Below are 17548 nucleotides of genomic sequence, written 5' to 3' on the forward strand. Positions count from 1 at the left end.
GCTTTTACATTTCTCATCAACATTAAGGTCATTAGACTATTTATTTCCCTCAGTCATCAAGACAACATTTTTCTATTACACACTTTTGACAGAAAACTAAACAATCATACTGCACTAGACAGGCACCTATCAAATATACAGATTCTTACCCAGTTCAAAATTACTAGAGAAATGGTGGTTTCATGATACCATGTTGAAAAACACCTTGTTAATATTCCAGGTAAGACACAGGGAAGTGATTAGGCCATTTAATGTTACCACAAAATACAGTTTTTCCAGCAAATAAACCATAGAAGGCCCTCTAGTAATTAGTCACATCTCCTGCAGAAACATTCACTAAAGCTCCCAGAATACTATTGCATTCAACAAATTCTGACAAAATGAAGAGTTTTCAAAGTTTACTTTGAGAGCCAGCACTATTCTGCTTCTTTCCAGACGCAGTCAACCCTGAGGCCAGCAAGACCTTCATCAAAGTTATCTTCCTGTATTACTGAAGGTATGTAAACTTCTTGGACCCCATAAAAACACATAAACTTTTTCACTACAGTAACATTCATAATGAAATAGAGGTGTGTATACATTTGACATGTACTGTCTGCTAAATACATGAGTGTAATACTTCTGTCTCAAGAGAATAAAAAAAAGATATTGCTGGTTTCCTAAACTGCATTTCAATATAGTATCACAATCCATAGGATAAGCTTAAGATTTGCAGACAATCCTCATTGATATACGGGTGCCAGCATAACTTACAAGTGGCACAAATTAAACCACCCTTCAGAAATTTAAGAATCATGGTCAGTCTACAGAACAATTATTAGACAATTTCACATATTTAAGTCTCCCTGGAAACTTCAACACAGTAGAGAATAAATACAGTCTCTAAGTAACCATATCCCATTCTCTCTAACACCTCACTTCCTGAATTCTATGGAATCAAAGGAGAAATAAGCTCCATTCTTTGGAAAAAAAGCCACAGCAAACAAGAAAATCTATAAGCTGACCTGTAGGAATAAGGAATAAAGCCAAATGAAAATTTGTCTGTATTTTCTGAAATGCCAGTTTTAAGTCTGAAGGAACAACTTGTAATTTAATTCCAGGAAGATGTTGATCTACTCTTGACCATCTTCAGCTTACTTTGCTTTGGTTTGCATGATAAAGCAGTCTCACAACGTGAGTTTGGCTTCCTTGTCAGAAATAACCAGGAAAACAAGTTCCAGCCACAAGCTGACATTAAGTACACTGGACTACACCTCACCTACGGCACCATTATCCTGAAACTGTATAATACGACAGACAGATTCCCAGTCCTGACTCAACAGATGCATTCCTTCTAGTCTGTGTTCCTACTTAATGCAGGCTGAGGCACATTTCTCCCAGCAAACAAATCTAACAATCTGTGCAGCTCCCTAGTAGAATCATCCTCAGAAAATTAAATAATTACATTTATTAAGTCTGCAACCAGTTTTCCTACAAGGCTGAAAACTAAATAAAGCTTGTTAAAACTTAATTTTCAGCTCTAGACTTGAACTGTAACAACTGTAAGGTAGCCTTGTAAAAACAGTATAGAAGGGTTGAAGAAAGGAGTAAGAGAGTCTTCATTTCTTAATGTAACTGTTCGATAAAACTATGCTATGGCTTTCTAAATGCTGATGTCTTCACTTTCCAGAACAAATAACTATTTACTCCAGAATCTTTGAAGAACTAGTTTCTTGGAAAAGTTCTCCTGAGCCTTTATAGCCTGGGACAAGGGCAGAACTTGAGACTAAGTAATAAGTAAACTTTAATTCAGTGAAAATACTGTTAGCTTGTGGTATCAAACTCAACTGCCCAATGTCTCAAGAACATTAAAAAAAATGAAAAAAGAATATTCCATACAAGCGTGTAAATCATACTTCATGTACAACTTCACACAAATCAAGTAACACTATAGAAATATTATTTTACAATTACAGACAAGCCACTTGAACATCTTCATTGCAACTCATTAAGTTTAAAGCTCATGCTTATGTGCTTATTAACATCCCAGTGAGTAGGTCAGCAAAAGAAGTAGATAACTTACCACATTTTTGAGTGTCTTTTAATACTTTCATAGTAAAATAAAAAGTTTATTTCATGAACTCCTTCTTCATCTGGTCCCCGTAACCACATTGGCAACTGCACTGATGCCCCAGGAAGAAGAATTGAGTCAGGAAGTGGGACATGTATTACCTCAGGCTGACCTCCCATGCCAACCCCAAAGTCTACAGAAGAAGCTGAAGATAGCAGTGCTGTACGCACAGAGGTAGGATCTGTCACAACAGTCTTGTAAGCACTACAGTTTTCAGAAGCTGAAGGACTTAGTGGTGTTAGAACAGCAGTATTTGCACCAAAAGTAAAAAATCCTGGATGCTTGGACACAACTTTCAGCGCTGTAAGAGGACACTTGCTCACATTCACAAACTCTACATATGCTTTTCTGATTTCTCCACAGAGAAGTCCTGTAGGAAAGTTTATAAAGAACACCTGTATTGGAAAGAACAGGAGGAAAAGATTCTGAACATCGAATCAAATTACAAACAGACATAAAAAAATAACAACCAAAACACTTAAACTGTAAGTGCTGTCATTAACCAGGTAGACCACTTTAATAGCTCCAGGAAGAACAATCACTTTTTTAATTAACTCACTTGAAGTACTCTGGACATATGGCAAACAAACCAAAAAAACCTTTTCTGCCTCTTGCCTACACCCCATAATAATTTGGCTACAAATACTGCAAACTAAACATTCTAAGAGGACTGTGACAATTTCAAAACTTAATTTGAAGGCCATAAGTTTCTCTTGGAAAACAAGATACAGACTTGGCACTAACAGGTCATGAAGTAGCAGGAAAAATTTAAACATTAACAAATTTGTGGCTCTACATTCAGCAATTTGCTCAATACTATGAAAAGAAAAATAACTGCATACCTCCAACAAAGGCATTTCTTCCGTAATAATGGGATCTAAACGCCGATCAGGTCCATACTTAATAGATGTTTTTTCTTCTTTTGTGTTATTAAGTCGAGGCCCTTGGATTTCTAAGTCTTGTCGTCCTCGTACAGATAACCCATTGGAGACAAACTTCCCTGAAAGAATTTTTAAAAGCTTTTTTTCTTTTTTTAAATACCTCAAGTAACTTTTTAGAAAAAGTGATCAGAACTTCCTTTTTTTTTTTGTTACTGCAGACTAAGCAGCATCACTGACAAAGAACTACTGTGACACAGAACGCATTGCTATTGCAAATAAGAGAGCCAGATACACGTTGTAAACTAACTCTGCCCTCTATAAATGCTCACAGTCCTGGCAGCAAAGAGAATAGGAACACCAGATTGAATGGGATAATTAATAAGTGAACACGATTAATTAAATTTTCTAATTTCCAAGCTAGAAGAAACATAGCATCAACCATTTCCTTCCAAAAAGGGGCCAGCACTCTTCAAATGATTTTTATTCGAGATTCAGCCATAACGTTTTCACTTCAGAGATAGTTAATCAAGCTTCATTATTTCTTTTAGACACTTTTAAGTATGTTAATTCAAGTATTTTAATCCTTATTTTATCCAAGAACTAAGTTTTCTTTAGTGTGTCAGATGAATGTCTTAAAGCAGATTAACCAGCATGCAATTAAAGCGTTTATACATTAATATAAAGGAAAGAAAATAAAAACAAAAGAACTATCAGATAAATTTAAGTGTGGTTATTTATACCAAGAACTTTAGTACAACACTGAGACAAAAGTTGAAAAAGGGAAAAAAAAAAAAATAAACAGCAAAGGAGTCAAAACTTGTTACAGATACCCTAGATGGAATGTTTGCATTTTGATTTAAATGTTTCAGAATTTCCATAGATTTAAAAGTAGCACAAGAATGCACCTGGCAGAAGTTATTTTCTTTCTCACAGGATTCCTACAGGTGTCAATTCATTGGTTTCCTGTTCCAGTTATTACCCATTTCTGTCTCTTTATCTGAAGACAGACCTCACAACATAATAGTCAAATATTAAACAGGATTTAGTTCTACTCCATGGAATCCACATCTCCCCTTTCCAGAGACATACTCGAGGGAACAACGTACTTACCTGACTGTAATCCAATAGAAGGATCTATCCCATCTAATGTCACAGTACCCTGAATAGTGCCAAGATTATAAACGACTCCCAGAATATGTAGCTCCCCTGTTTGATGGGGAAAGAGCTTTAGTCTCGCCTGTGGAGATACGTTAAATTTTTGTTGTTGTTGCTACTAAAAAAGTATTATTACATTTAAATGTCCAATTATTTAAGCGAATCATGGCTACTTTTGATACTTCATTGTTGCATTAGATGCAACCACAGACAATAACTAAGTCATTTACTGGGAAGTGTCTGTTACATTAAGAAAGAATCCTAAGTTGTCACAAAAATTAACTTGAACAGAGGCAGAAATCAGAATTGCTTTGGTTGGAAGGGACCTCTGGAGGTCACCTAGTCCAACAACTCTGCTTAAGCAGGATCCTCTAGAGCTGCTTGCCCAGTTACGTTGTGAACACCTCTAAGGGAGACTCCACAACCTCTCTGGGTAGCTTGTGCCAATGCTCTGTCACCTGCACAGTAAAGGGTATTTTCTAATGTTCAGACAGAACACTACATTTCAGCTCATGGCCAACACCTCTCGTCCTATTACATTTTCCTTTTGGATATTTATACACATGGATAGGATTTAAAAGATCCAGTTCTTCACACATCAGTAACATTTCCTAAATTTTACCAGGAGTTCAGGTCGCAAGTCTGAACTCTATCTCAAAGTTTTAAAAACAGTCTTTTCAGTATTGAATAGAGTACACTACTCACCATTTTTGTCTCCTCACTATTAATTAGAAATTCTGCTATTGCTTCTGTTCCTATCATATCATCATCACATGTTCCCTGAAAAGAAAAAGCTTTTCAGATATTACTCCTGAGCAGGAAAAGATTAAATATTATTTCTCGCAGTATTCCTAGAACATTTGAGGAAAAAGAAAGCATATATTTCAGATAGCAGACTAGCTCCCTGAATTGAAGCAGCAGCTGAGAACTCAAACTTTTACTTAAGAGAGAAATTTAAGACCTCCTGATGAAAATGGCTCAAATTTATATTTTCACTGATACAGAAGTATCTGCAGTATCATTGCAGTAGTAGTAGTACAGACCAGATAGAAGGGCAGATGTATGGCAATCATTGAGACTTACTCATACGAAACCCAAAGTGTCTAACCTGCAGCATGTACAGATCACTACATTATAAAAAATTTCATTTAAGAACCCACATTAACAATTTTACTGTAACACTCCATATATTAGAATGCATTAAGATCTTCAAAATATGGTATTCAGAAGAGTCCTTAAAAGAGTTTTGGCAACATTAGTTTAAGTGTCAATTTAAACAGTAATTAGCAGAGCATCCACAATACTAAAAATATTGATTTTAAATTCTAGTAGAGGTATCTAGATATTCCTGTGTTGCACCAGCACCATCTCTCAGAATACAGAGTCTTCACTACATTCAACATAGCGTAAGAAAGAGGCTTAGATAAAACATTTCTTAACTCTACCAGTCATTTCTGTTGGTCAAGGTGCCTACTTTGACTTCATAGGTATGCCGCACATAGAACAAGATGTTGAAGTATTTTGCTTTACATTAGGCTTTATAATACTCATTACAGAAAAACTTAAGTTGGTTGCTTTGTGTCCTGGGATATGGGAAAATTTAAGTGATTCATAAAAATCCACAGTAATTAACTTCCCTCCTCCCCCTTTTAAATCTACACTTAAGTCAAGTGCTCTTACACCATGAGAATTTGAAAACTTAAATTCCATAAGCGTAGTTGTCAGGTTTAGGTTGAAAAAGACAAAACTCTTTTCCTTACCGGATCTTTTGCTGCTCCCTCATGTTTAGCACTGAAGTCTTTCGGCTGAAATTTCCACAGCAGTGAAAGGTCAGTCAACAACAGTGGAACCTTCAGCGGGTTTCGGAAGGAGACTTCTACAGTTATAGGTTCTATTAAAGGAATGCAAGAAAATAATGAGAACAATCTACCTCCATCACAATCTGAAAGTTCAACAAACTCAAAAGGCCAACTGCATAAAAACTTTCAATCTACAGCAGTATAGGAAACACTATACAAATATAATCCAGGGATAAATGAATAAATTCCAGTTTTACCTTCTACCACAGCAAGTGGAAATCTGGAGTTATCTGAATAACGGTTTAAACAAAACTGCGTCGGTTGAAAGTTTGAAGGTATTACTCCTTTGTTGATCACAGACACAACCTGCTCCTCAAGCTCCTTCCACTGTTGTGATGATTCTGAGTCATATTCCTGATCCAGACTTACATGTGTTGCTGCTTGCTTTTCACCTAGGAAGAATAAGGCAAGCTGAGGCACTCAACAGTTGCCAAAAGGACTGCACTAAAAATTTGGCAAGTATTGTTAGAAAATATTTATTTTCTCAGTCGCCACCACTTTACACATTATTCAACTAGTCACTGGATTGACAGATATCTTGAAATGCACATATGGAAGACAATACTGCTGATGATTAGAGCATATTTTCATTTTCAAAGTGTGGAATCCCATGGTTTTAGCATGCTATGTGGCATACTCAGCTTATGGTTTATTTTCACCTTCTGCTAGCATTCAGTCCCACAGACTACATAAGAATTTCCACTCAAGACGCTTTACATTCAGGAATCATAGTGTTCCAAAGATTAAAACTTAAAAGTTAACTTGAAAGCTCATTTCTAGTACTGGCACTAGCACTTAGCATTTGCTCAACATTATAAATCAATTTCATGAAGTTCATTGTAAGCTTGCACTGAAGTCTAAAGGCTTTGAAAAAGAATGGCATTCAGCACATTTGTGTATGTGGATTTCATATCCATACAGGAAGTCTGAAGACATTTAGAGAGCAGTTACTAAGCTGAAGCTTTTCTTTTTGGAATCCTACTTAAGTTACCTTGCTACAATAGTTTTTATGTAACAGATTATTATTATTTTTTTAAAGAACCTGCATATGTTTTACTTCTACAGATAAGGGATTTAAAGCTGTTAACAAAATTTTCTAACCTTCTGCTGGTCTTCGATCATGCCCAAAGAAAACACGTGTTGCTGAGCTGTTAATATATGGCAAAGGAAGTTGTGGTAAAGGACCATCAGGTGACAGCTGGGTTACATTCTGGAGTAAAGGAGGAAAACAGTGTCATGTCATCATACGTACCTGATGTACATGCTGCATGCTGGCAGCATTTGAATGATAAGGAGATTGAGTTTTATGCAATTGATGTTTAAGCAAAAAATACTTTTATTTAAATCATTTCATATTAACTGCTTTGAGAGTTCATTTTGTCTTGACACTCTTTAAATAACATTTTTTCTCAATAGCATCTTAAAGCTCAAGAAGTCCATACCAAAAAAAAAAAAAAACAAAAAAACAAGATTTGAATCCAGCACTCTAATCAATGTTGTGGATCCATGGCTGTTGCAAGCTTAATGATGTGAAGCTTGTCTAACACGAGACCGGAAAAGCTATGTTCACTATACCACCACCATTATATAGACTCTGAGCACAGCTGACTTGTGGGCTTTAAAAGCTAATCTCAAGAAGGGTCTACCACACATTAGCAAACATGACAAATTCTATTTGTAAGGTTTAAGAAAGTAGCAGCAAGGCTACAAGTTGCATAAAGTTATCATTACTAAATACCCTGTAAGGCATATGGCATACACTGCAATGGAGAATCACCCATGAACTTCCACATTAACTCAATTACTTACTTAAGTTTAAGATAGATTAATTTTACTACAACAGGGATAGGGAGCACTTTGTAGTACCAGAGGAGGTCGGCTGGATTCAACTCAGGTTTTTTTTTTTGTTTTGTTTTTTAAAAACAGCAATATTCATGCTAATCTCTTGCTGCTGAATTGGTAAGGGGCTGCCATAAGGCATGTTCGTGGACAAACAACTGTGTCTGTAACCAAAACCCGTACTTTGGATAGGTGGTTGTTATTATTAGCAGTTGCAACAATTTTGTAGCCTGCCAGGTAAAAATTCAAGGTATCAAAAAACAAAAAAAACCAAAAAAAAACAAGTTCACATCAATGCACTAAAAAGGTGGCATCCTCCTGCTGAGACTACACTTCTAGAGGAAAAAGAAAGCAAGACTGCTGCCCATGAATTTGTTTACCTGTAAAAAAAAAAAATAATCTAAGAATTGCTTTTCCTATCTACTGAGAAAGTAGATCAGAAATTATTTGCCTTAAGCAAACAATCAAAATGCAGCAGCTTTAAGAACAACCACTTTTCCCAATTTTCAGCACCAATCAGAATTACGCTAAGTAATAAATAATTGAAAGATAGTTCATAATTCAGAAAACCTGCTACTGTTGTGAAGCTTAAAACTACATGCAGGAGGAACAAGGGATAAACAGGCACCACAAGATCTGTCAAGAATCAAAACCGCATCAGCAAGTAACACATCTATCTAGTCTTTAACAAAGATATACTATCAAAAAACCCTAAATCTTCTATAAAGAGATCAAAATAAAACAGACCCCTTTCCTCTAGGGAAGATCTGTCACAAGTTGCAATTCAGCAATGAACCTCAAAATGAAACATTAACTGAATAAGAACATTATAGGAGTCACACTAGTACTGCAGTGGAAATGAACTTAGTGCACACATCAGATACAGCAAGTTTGTTTTTTAAAATCTAAAAAAAAAAAAAAAAAAAAGAAACATATCAACTGGAAAAAAAATATGACCTTGGCACAAAGCAGGTATGACAGAAAATCATTTGATAACATAATATAGAACTGCTGTAAACAGAATTGCTGACCATTCCAGGAATTGAAAGAAAAGATATTACCTTATAAACATAGAGATACTCTCTTAAAAAAGCTCCCTGCTGAGCTGGAGGTTGTTTACTATCATTGATCAAAATATGCCTGAAGGCAGACACTGCGTTATCAAGCTGATGAAGTGTAAATGACTGACGACCAATAGTGAAGTTAATATGATCTTCTGCAAGAGACCAGCCTTTTCCTTTGTAAACCTGCATGGCTTGGCAGTAGCAACGTAAGGCATGCTTTTTCTGCAAAAGAAAAAAAAAAAGTAAAATTATTAACCAAACATTGTAATTGTAGTGTCAGGAGGACTGAACAGAACGTCAGAAGTATTTACCAACCACACTACGCTAAGCACAGTGTTTGCAGAACTGTACCTCAGTGTCTGGTCAATGTTAACTTAAGCACAGAAGTACTGTTGCCTCCTACAGTACAGTGCCTACCTTGCACAAAGTTCATGTTTTTAAACAGTAGTAACAGGCAGGAAGTTAAAACAAATAAGAGAAGACTGCTTATTAAAAGCGTTCTGTGTTGCTTTAGAATACACTGCTAGAGTTAGCAGAGCTCTATTGCCAAGCTTCAAGACCTAGCTATATTTAATACATTTCATTCACTAAATGAACTTACATTCCCATTCAACTGCTGTCTTACAAAAAAAAACTAAACACATAAGACAAAATACACAGCAAGTTAAGCAACAGCCCTGCAGTACATGCAAAACAAGATTACAGCTTCAGAACTGAACTCTAGTGACTAACCTCAAAAGAAATCAAACACAAGTTGTCTGTAGAGGCCATTACACAACTGAGACAAATATAAAGCATAAGACATGTTCAAATTCAGTTTATCACAGAGTTAAAGCTGCGTACACAGTAATATGAGTGAACGTAAAACCCATTTGCATTGGTTTAATTGTTAATTGAGTCTAAGCAGCTGTAACTAGATGCCAGTTTGTTGCATACTAACTATTCATATACATTGACCTCTCCACTGCATATAGGTAAGACACCAGGAAAACAGGCTAAATTTTGTTATTAGAATAAGGGTTCTTATTATAATTAGGGTTCGCAAAACCTTATTTCTGCAACTCAATCATTTCATGAGTAGAGATTCTACTTCATATAGTATGAGATTTTTTTTTTTTATTCGGATATAAAGTTGAAACCCAGAAATCAAAAACACATCACTAAGTTTCAAGTCAGTGATTTTCAGCATCATTTTAAATACAGATGTAAAAGATTAATGCAGAAATCATTTTTAGATGATTACTGAGCTCAATACTTCTAACAAAAACACCAGAAGCTAAGCATCTTTTCCCATAATAACATTCTATTCAGATGAAGTACAAAAAAATTGGTATTATCCATCTGGAAAGATAATACTCACCTGTCCTGCTTTACTAAACCTATGGCCAGCCAGTATCATATGAAATGCAAACTTTCTGACCATGGGACTTTTCATGTTTATAAAGCAATGTGCCGCTTGCTCTAACAGAAGTGCACTACGAAGATCTGAATCCTATTTAAAAGAAAAAAAAGAGAATTAACCTCAAAGTCAAATATAACCATAAATATATCTGTAGTCTTGTTCTAATGTTAACAGGAAAAGAAAAGCTGTAACTGCTATAAAATTGAGAAGCATTTTACATTTGAACATTGTATGTATGCTTATAAAAGAAATTAAGACTAAAAGTATTTTTCACTTTGTTACAGGTACAATCATTGTCATAACCAGATGTGCTACTATTTCCCCAAAGGAGATTTATCAACCTGCTTCTTTATGAGTGGCAAGACAAAACTTTCTTCCTCTTCAGTTACTCACGCCACAGTTTCTAACCCAAATCTGAAGCATTCTACCTTTTCCCCTCCCTCTGCAGATACTAGAAACAAACAGTAAGTTTAATAGGATTAAGGAAAAAACGTTAAGTGTAACTTAGTGAATTTAGATGACAAGAACAAGAATTCCTTCCTATAGGGAAACACACTTCTTACCATTACCACCTTCTCCTCTCATGCCAAGACAAAGCTATATTACTCTAACCAATCCAAACAGGATCTACTTATCACTACTGATCTACTTAAGACTACTGTTAACAACTTCCAAATACATGTCCGGACTACAAATACACTAAGAGACAGCTTTACAGAATCCTATAAAGATCTCGCTTGCTTCTGCCAAACAGCAACGCAAGCACACCACATAAAATTTAAAGTAGTAAAATGGCTGCATACAACTTGCAGCATTTAAATTCCTTACTTCAATAACATATATGCTCACCTAGAAATTTTGGTACCAAATTTAAGTTGGAAGGGCCAAAATACAGCTACAAAGACACTCAAGAGAATAACCTAAAGAATTAAGCAAATTTATTCCAAAGATAACAAATTCTGGGGAAAGTCTCACAAGTACCACGCTTGGTGCAGCTGGCTACAAAGCCAGAATCAACTACCAGTTAAGACTTTCCTCTAAGCTATACAGAAGATGCTTGAAAAAAATGCAAACAAACATAATACCAGTAGTAACATAAGACGACCCTTTGTGGACAATTCAGAGCTATTTCCACACTTACTTTAAACTAATCAATACTACAGAAGCATTCAGGCTAACTTTCACCTACACAGTAAAATTCTAAAGATTCACAGTAATTAAGCTGCAGTTTTAGCTTTGTTACTTAAACAATTTATACCTGGTCATTTGCTATCTTGGATAGCAATTATCCTGGAACAAGAATTAAAATGTCACCAAGAAGCGTTTGTGTAGAAGGAAGACAAGAGTGGGAAAAAAAAGTGGAAAAAGCTAGTGTTTTACCTCACTGGTTAAACGAATCAGAAGAGCAGCTGCTTCTGAATACTTGCTCTGACTTTTTAAGATTTCAGCACTAAGTAGTACACAGCGTTCAGCCAGAACCATGTTCCTGAAGCAGAAAACAACAACGTTAATAAATACTTCTCAAAAAGAAACTATGAAAAACTTTGCCCCTGCAAAACACATATTGACACTTGTACCATTAAGTTCGTCATCCTACTAAAAGAAGGGCATTTATTTCTTTTTACAGTTCAAAGCCAGGAAGTGTTTTTGGATGCATTACGTTTACAGAACGCCAAGTAAAATAGCCCAGCCAACTAAACGAATTGATGAAAGAGAAATCAGACAATGAGAAATAAGTTTAATAAGTACTCTGTTAAGAACACCACACATCTCCTTCCTAGATAAGCTAACATATCTTACTCAAAGAGGTTATCGACCTCTTATTTATTTATTTATTTTTAGGGCTGGAGTACCACCTCTATGAAGACAGGTTTAGGGAGCTGGGCTTGTTCAGCCTGGAGAAGGCTGCGGGATGACCTCATTGCAGCCTTTCAGTACCTAAAAGGAGTCTATAAACAGGAAGTGAGTCAGCTCACTTCTACCCTTCAAGGTTAGATAATAGCAGGACAAGGTGAAATGGTTTTAAGTTGAGAGAGGGAAGATTTATGCTGGATATGAGGGAGAAATTCTTTACCAAGAGAGTGGTGAGGTGCTGGAACAGGCTGCCCGAAGAGTTTGCGGATGCCCCATCCTTGGAAGTGTTTAAAGCCAGGTTGGATGGGGCTCTGGGCAGCCTGACCTAGTATTAGGATATGGAGGTTGGCAGCCTTGCTTGATGACCCTCGAGTTCCCTTCCAACCCAAGCTATTCTATGATTTTATGATATGATTTATTTGGCACTACCAGTGTGCAGGGAAAGAAAGCTAAACCACCAGGAATTTCATCTTTTGTTAGGTTGGTATAAAAATAAACAACGTACTTGCAGATATCTCGGTAAGTCTGAATTGCTGTTTCCATATAATGAGCAGGATAAGGCCTAGGAGCTCCTGGCTGAAGAAACGCTGATACTGCTGCCATTTCCTACAAAGACAAGTCAGCACAGTCACCACAGTTGTTTTCAACAAATTGCAGATATCAAAATACTGAGAAACATTTCAACAGCTACTAGCTCAACATATCTAATCAATTCCTGACATACACTGTGCAGAGCACAGTGTAGAGCACATACACTTTTATAGCTGATATAAGGTTTAAGCAATAGTCTATGACTCTGCTTGGAATTAATCAGACAGCAGCACAACTTATGCAGAAGATTTTCAGTCGACAGCACACAACAGTATGAAGAAACAATGATTAAGCACTACTTTGTAAGTTCAAGAGTCAATTTCCTATTGCAGGAATTATTTTTCTGATAACATTACATCTCTTTTAAAATGAGGATCATCCAAGTTTTCTTAAGACATTACATTCTTTTGCTTCCAAGGAAATTATAGTTTTATTCTACTCTAATAGCTCCTTTCTTACGGGGACATAATAGCAAAGTTCTTCTACAGTTAAAGATTTTAAGTTTCAAAATCTAATTATCAAGAGCTCTATCAGCCATTTATTTAGTAATTAAGATAACTTCTGAGATTAGCAAAATGCAATGCAACTCTTTGTACTGCAAAAAATATACTCTATGTTACTGTTTTAATTCAAAATAGGACTGTGAAAAGAACGCTTTCATAGATCTACAAAGTAAAATTTTAAATCTGAGTTAATCAGGCTGAAGTTCCAGAAAACAGCTTCTCAGAACTCAAAGAACATCCCACAAAACTCAGTATAAAAAAAGTACGCTACCCCAGTCAGAGAGATGTATTTGTCAAGAAGTCAATGTTTTGCTAAAAAGAAGTGCTGTAAAATTATTTCCCACTTAAACTTGCCTCTTGTCTAATAACTCAAGAATATGATCTATTTTTCCTGGAGCTTGCATTACAGATAGTCTCCTTTCTGTATTTCACATTTTAAAGAATTAAATCTCCAATTTTTCCCATCATAAAATAGCAGCTATCAGTTTTGAGAGTACCTTCAGGCTTGCTGAAGATATAGCAAGTTCAGCAAAGCCTTTATAGACGGTAGACAGAAGGGATTGCACTTTGTTACTTTCAGACAAATAATAGGGATTACTATGAAAATACATTTAGGTTATATGAAATACCAACCAATGCTCCAGCTGCATAAAGCATTGCCTGATCGTTTAAGAAGTCCTTCTTTGCTGTATGGTAACAGCTATATGCAAGTTCATAGTGTTGCACCAAAAAGCATAAGTCTGCCATTTTCCGGATTTGAAGCTCTGGTGCTTCTGGGGGATACCTATGAATACAAATGTTTAAATTTAAAGTTGTAATTGCATCAAAGAAAGCAAGATATACCTTATTCTCATCTTAATTTCCATTCAAAGACAAGCAATAAGATCAGCATTGCTTTAATGTTACCCAAAAGTAACTTATCAAGAGAAGTAAAGCTACTTCCTTTCTGCCATGTTAACTGGTTACTTGGTTAATCAGCAAGAAAGCAGTGAAACAAGTTTTGCTATCCCACTAACTTTTAAAGAAATCATTCCTTTGAACGAAACTCTAAAACAAGTATGCAGTTATCATTGAAAATGCTCAGTATTATTAACTGCTAGAGCTAAAGAAATCTGTAAAAGAAGGAAGAATAAAACTTTACAGTCTTTGAAACTGACCATAGTTTGCTCGTGAGCCTTAAGACAAAGCGCATAAATTTAAAGTTGTATTCAAGTTTCAGGAACGTTGAGTTTGGCTCAACAAATACTTTAGCAAAATTTAAGACATGTATTTAGCGTAAAACCAGCTGTATGAAGTGTGATATGCCCCTTAATTTACCTCTAGAATGCACCTGCAGAAGTAACATATTCAATACTCCACCGGGTTAAGTCACATAACCACATGAACAACCCATTACATGGTGTTTGGCTTAAACAACAGAAAATACTTATACGGATTTTTAAATATCTTACAGGAGGCCATATTATCCCATTTATTAGTATTAATCTGAAAAATATGTACTTTGTACCTTACAAAAGTTCATTATAAATATAGAAGATGGCTCAGTAAACATTTTCTCTTATCCCTCTTAAGCTCTTGCTACACCTTTATCATTCAAAGGCAGGCATAACACTTATGACTTCTCGACCATTCCAAGTCTTTTACAGTATTGCTGCTTCAGTTTGCTTTGCAGCATACCATTAATACAGGCTTTCCCTCAGAAGAAAGAGAGGCATTCCCATTTTTGGATTTAAAGGTAATGACTGAAACAACTTACAGCAAACCAGAAGTATTCTTCAGTTCATTTATGCTCTTCTCTGGAACCTTACTTCCACTAAACCATTTTTTAGTAGCAGAAAACAATGATCGGCTTAAGCCTTTCCTGGATATTAGCTGCAAAGAGACAATGAATTACGAGTACTACATGGCAAAAAGAAATATTAACATAAGTTAAGCTCAACTACAAACCCAAGCCTTATTAAGACTTCCCAAATTGTGCTTTTTTTCCCCTTAGAAAGCAGAAGAAAAAAAAAACACACTACATTGAGTGAATGAATCAGACACAGACTGAAGCTGCAATTCACATACATAATGAACCTCAGCTGTCTGAAACTGACTACTGCTGCTGTAAACTTCAGACATGACCTCAAATCCAGACGATCTTAAAGGCTCTTACCAACCCAAACCATTCTTTGATTCTACAACATTCCAATCAAGAAAAAAAAGCAAAGATTTGATGTATTTGCTAGAATCTAACAGTATCAAATTTTGGTATTGGTTAATCTGAAATCAACACTAAATAATATCTATCAACAGAGAACATTATTCACATCATCATCTGAAGTACCTACCACCACATTGCAAACAGGGAATTACCACTCCCCTTGTCTAATAAAGCTACATCTCTCTTAAAAAGTAATTAAAAAAAAAAAAAACATTAACATCATGTTTTTCCTACAGTTATTAGGAATATATTACTACAATCCTACCCGTAAGACCATTTGCTATGTTTTATTTCATCCTAAAACTTCCACAGTGTAAGACAGCAGCCAGCATAAACAAAATCCCAGAACTCAAATCAGAGCAGCTGTGTAGTATCAACAAGCTTCACAGTGTAAACTATAGAAGAACCAGACAACTCATTTAAAACTGAGATTCCAGCTAGCAGGCTGATATTTTCCTACAAGTCAACTGCTAAATCCAGTAATTTGATGGTACTAATTTAAGTCAATCGATTGGTTCAGTCGTTTAAGACCAAATAGAAGTGAAATGCCTACAAAAGAAAGGATCTTACTGTGACGAGAACAATTTTAATGCACGTCCTTGCCTTAACATAGGCATGGCATTAGTTAAGATACTACAATTCCAAAGACTCAAAGGTACCACAGTTCTGAAAAACATAGTTTGAGAAATTAATTCTCAGCTAGTTGTACCTGAATAGAATTGCATGCTGAATAGAATTGCATGATTTAGGATGTCCATGCATTTCTCTTGGAAGTTAAAGCATGCAGCTTTTCTACAGACAATTACTGATGGAGAAACACGTCCCTGCTTTGTTGGTGTGTTCAAATGTTGAAGTGAAAAGTACATTTTGGTCCTCATACTAGAGTAGTCCAGCAGAAGATTTTAGAAGCACAGAAATAACCCTGCAACAGCTCAGGCAGACTTTCACAATGAGCCACCTTGCAATGAAGTTCTGTTGGTAGAGGCGTTTTTTTTCAGCGGTGCGCTGTTTGTTTTTAAAGTAAACCAATCAAACAAAAACTTGAATCTCTTCAATTTCCTTACAGCTTTCACTAAAATAATTGAATCATTAGGTGCACAAGGAAGTAATATTACAAGAGATTGTTGGGTAGCTAGAGTTATACTACTGTCGCTTTTGATTACAAGACTAAATGCTGACCTGATCATTAAGTTGCCGAATTGTCTTCTCTATATGTGGCAAAAGTCCCCTGAATGTGAATTCCTGTATGAACTGCCTGATTCGGTCATGATCCGTGAGCGTTAAACAAGCACCATGAGGTGTTCCAGAGTTTGATTTCTTTGATTCCTGCAACGATGTCGTAGCCTTCACATAATCAGTGCTATCCAAACTGCTGCTGGGATGATCCAGTTGAAGGGGATGAGTCTTGAAGTTGTTTGACAGGCCATCTATGAAAAGATTGAAACATCAAAACCCTTGTAAATATTGTTACTTACACATTCGCAGTTTTAAACGTCATTTTTATTACATTCACTTCATTCAGAGCTTTCACTATTCAGAATTCAGCAAAGAAAACAATGAAAGCATTCAATTCAAGTCAAGCATTCATGAAAAGATGGAAATGCAGCAATTGCTACAGGGGACACACTGCAACCAATCACTTCTATATTCCTATTAAAAACCTTCATTTTACATGCCTTTCTTTTCCTTCAAAAAGAAAAAAGGAAATGCAACTTACATCACAGTATACAAGTGTAGACAAGCCTAACTATCTCATTTTATGGAAATATCTCATGAGGTCCATCTCCAAATTAAAATCAGTGTAGTAGATAAATGACTGTTTTGCTTTGTGGACAAGGTTACATACCTTTGTGCATTTAGAAAATTACTATTTGTAATTATTAAGAGAAAATAAGCAATGTTTGTAGTCTATAAGCTAAAATCGAAAAAAAAAAAAATAGTAACTACCTTACATTTATTCTATACCTTGATTAAGCTTCTAGACTTCAAACACTTATCTTAATGTATTAAATTACTTTCAAAAAGTTACTCATGAAGTTCCAAACAGTTTAACTCTTGTAACGTACCACTACATTTAAGTGCACATC

General features: G+C 35.7%; 1 protein-coding gene across 4 annotated transcripts in view; it reads right to left on the minus strand.

Annotated features, from left to right (window-relative positions):
- Positions 1-17548, minus strand: part of TRAPPC8 (trafficking protein particle complex subunit 8) — a 48899-nt gene that overhangs the window by 15849 nt on the left and 15502 nt on the right. For all 4 annotated transcript variants that reach the window (XM_042869099.1, XM_042869098.1, XM_042869097.1 and 1 more), the window contains 14 exons: positions 16641-16888; positions 15015-15130; positions 13892-14042; positions 12670-12770; positions 11691-11796; positions 10269-10400; positions 8906-9130; positions 7107-7215; positions 6203-6397; positions 5907-6037; positions 4852-4926; positions 4102-4228; positions 2953-3110; positions 2063-2505 (listed from right to left, as the gene is read on the minus strand). In XM_042869099.1, the coding sequence (XP_042725033.1) occupies positions 2063-2505; positions 2953-3110; positions 4102-4228; positions 4852-4926; positions 5907-6037; positions 6203-6397; positions 7107-7215; positions 8906-9130; positions 10269-10400; positions 11691-11796; positions 12670-12770; positions 13892-14042; positions 15015-15130; positions 16641-16888 (2317 nt within the window). The remainder of the gene's footprint in view (positions 1-2062; positions 2506-2952; positions 3111-4101; positions 4229-4851; positions 4927-5906; positions 6038-6202; positions 6398-7106; positions 7216-8905; positions 9131-10268; positions 10401-11690; positions 11797-12669; positions 12771-13891; positions 14043-15014; positions 15131-16640; positions 16889-17548) is intronic.

This window comes from Lagopus leucura, unplaced genomic scaffold, assembly GCF_019238085.1.
Source record: "Lagopus leucura isolate 7727_CA_CO unplaced genomic scaffold, USGS_WTPT01 Super-Scaffold_100002, whole genome shotgun sequence".
NCBI lineage: Eukaryota > Metazoa > Chordata > Aves > Galliformes > Phasianidae > Lagopus > Lagopus leucura.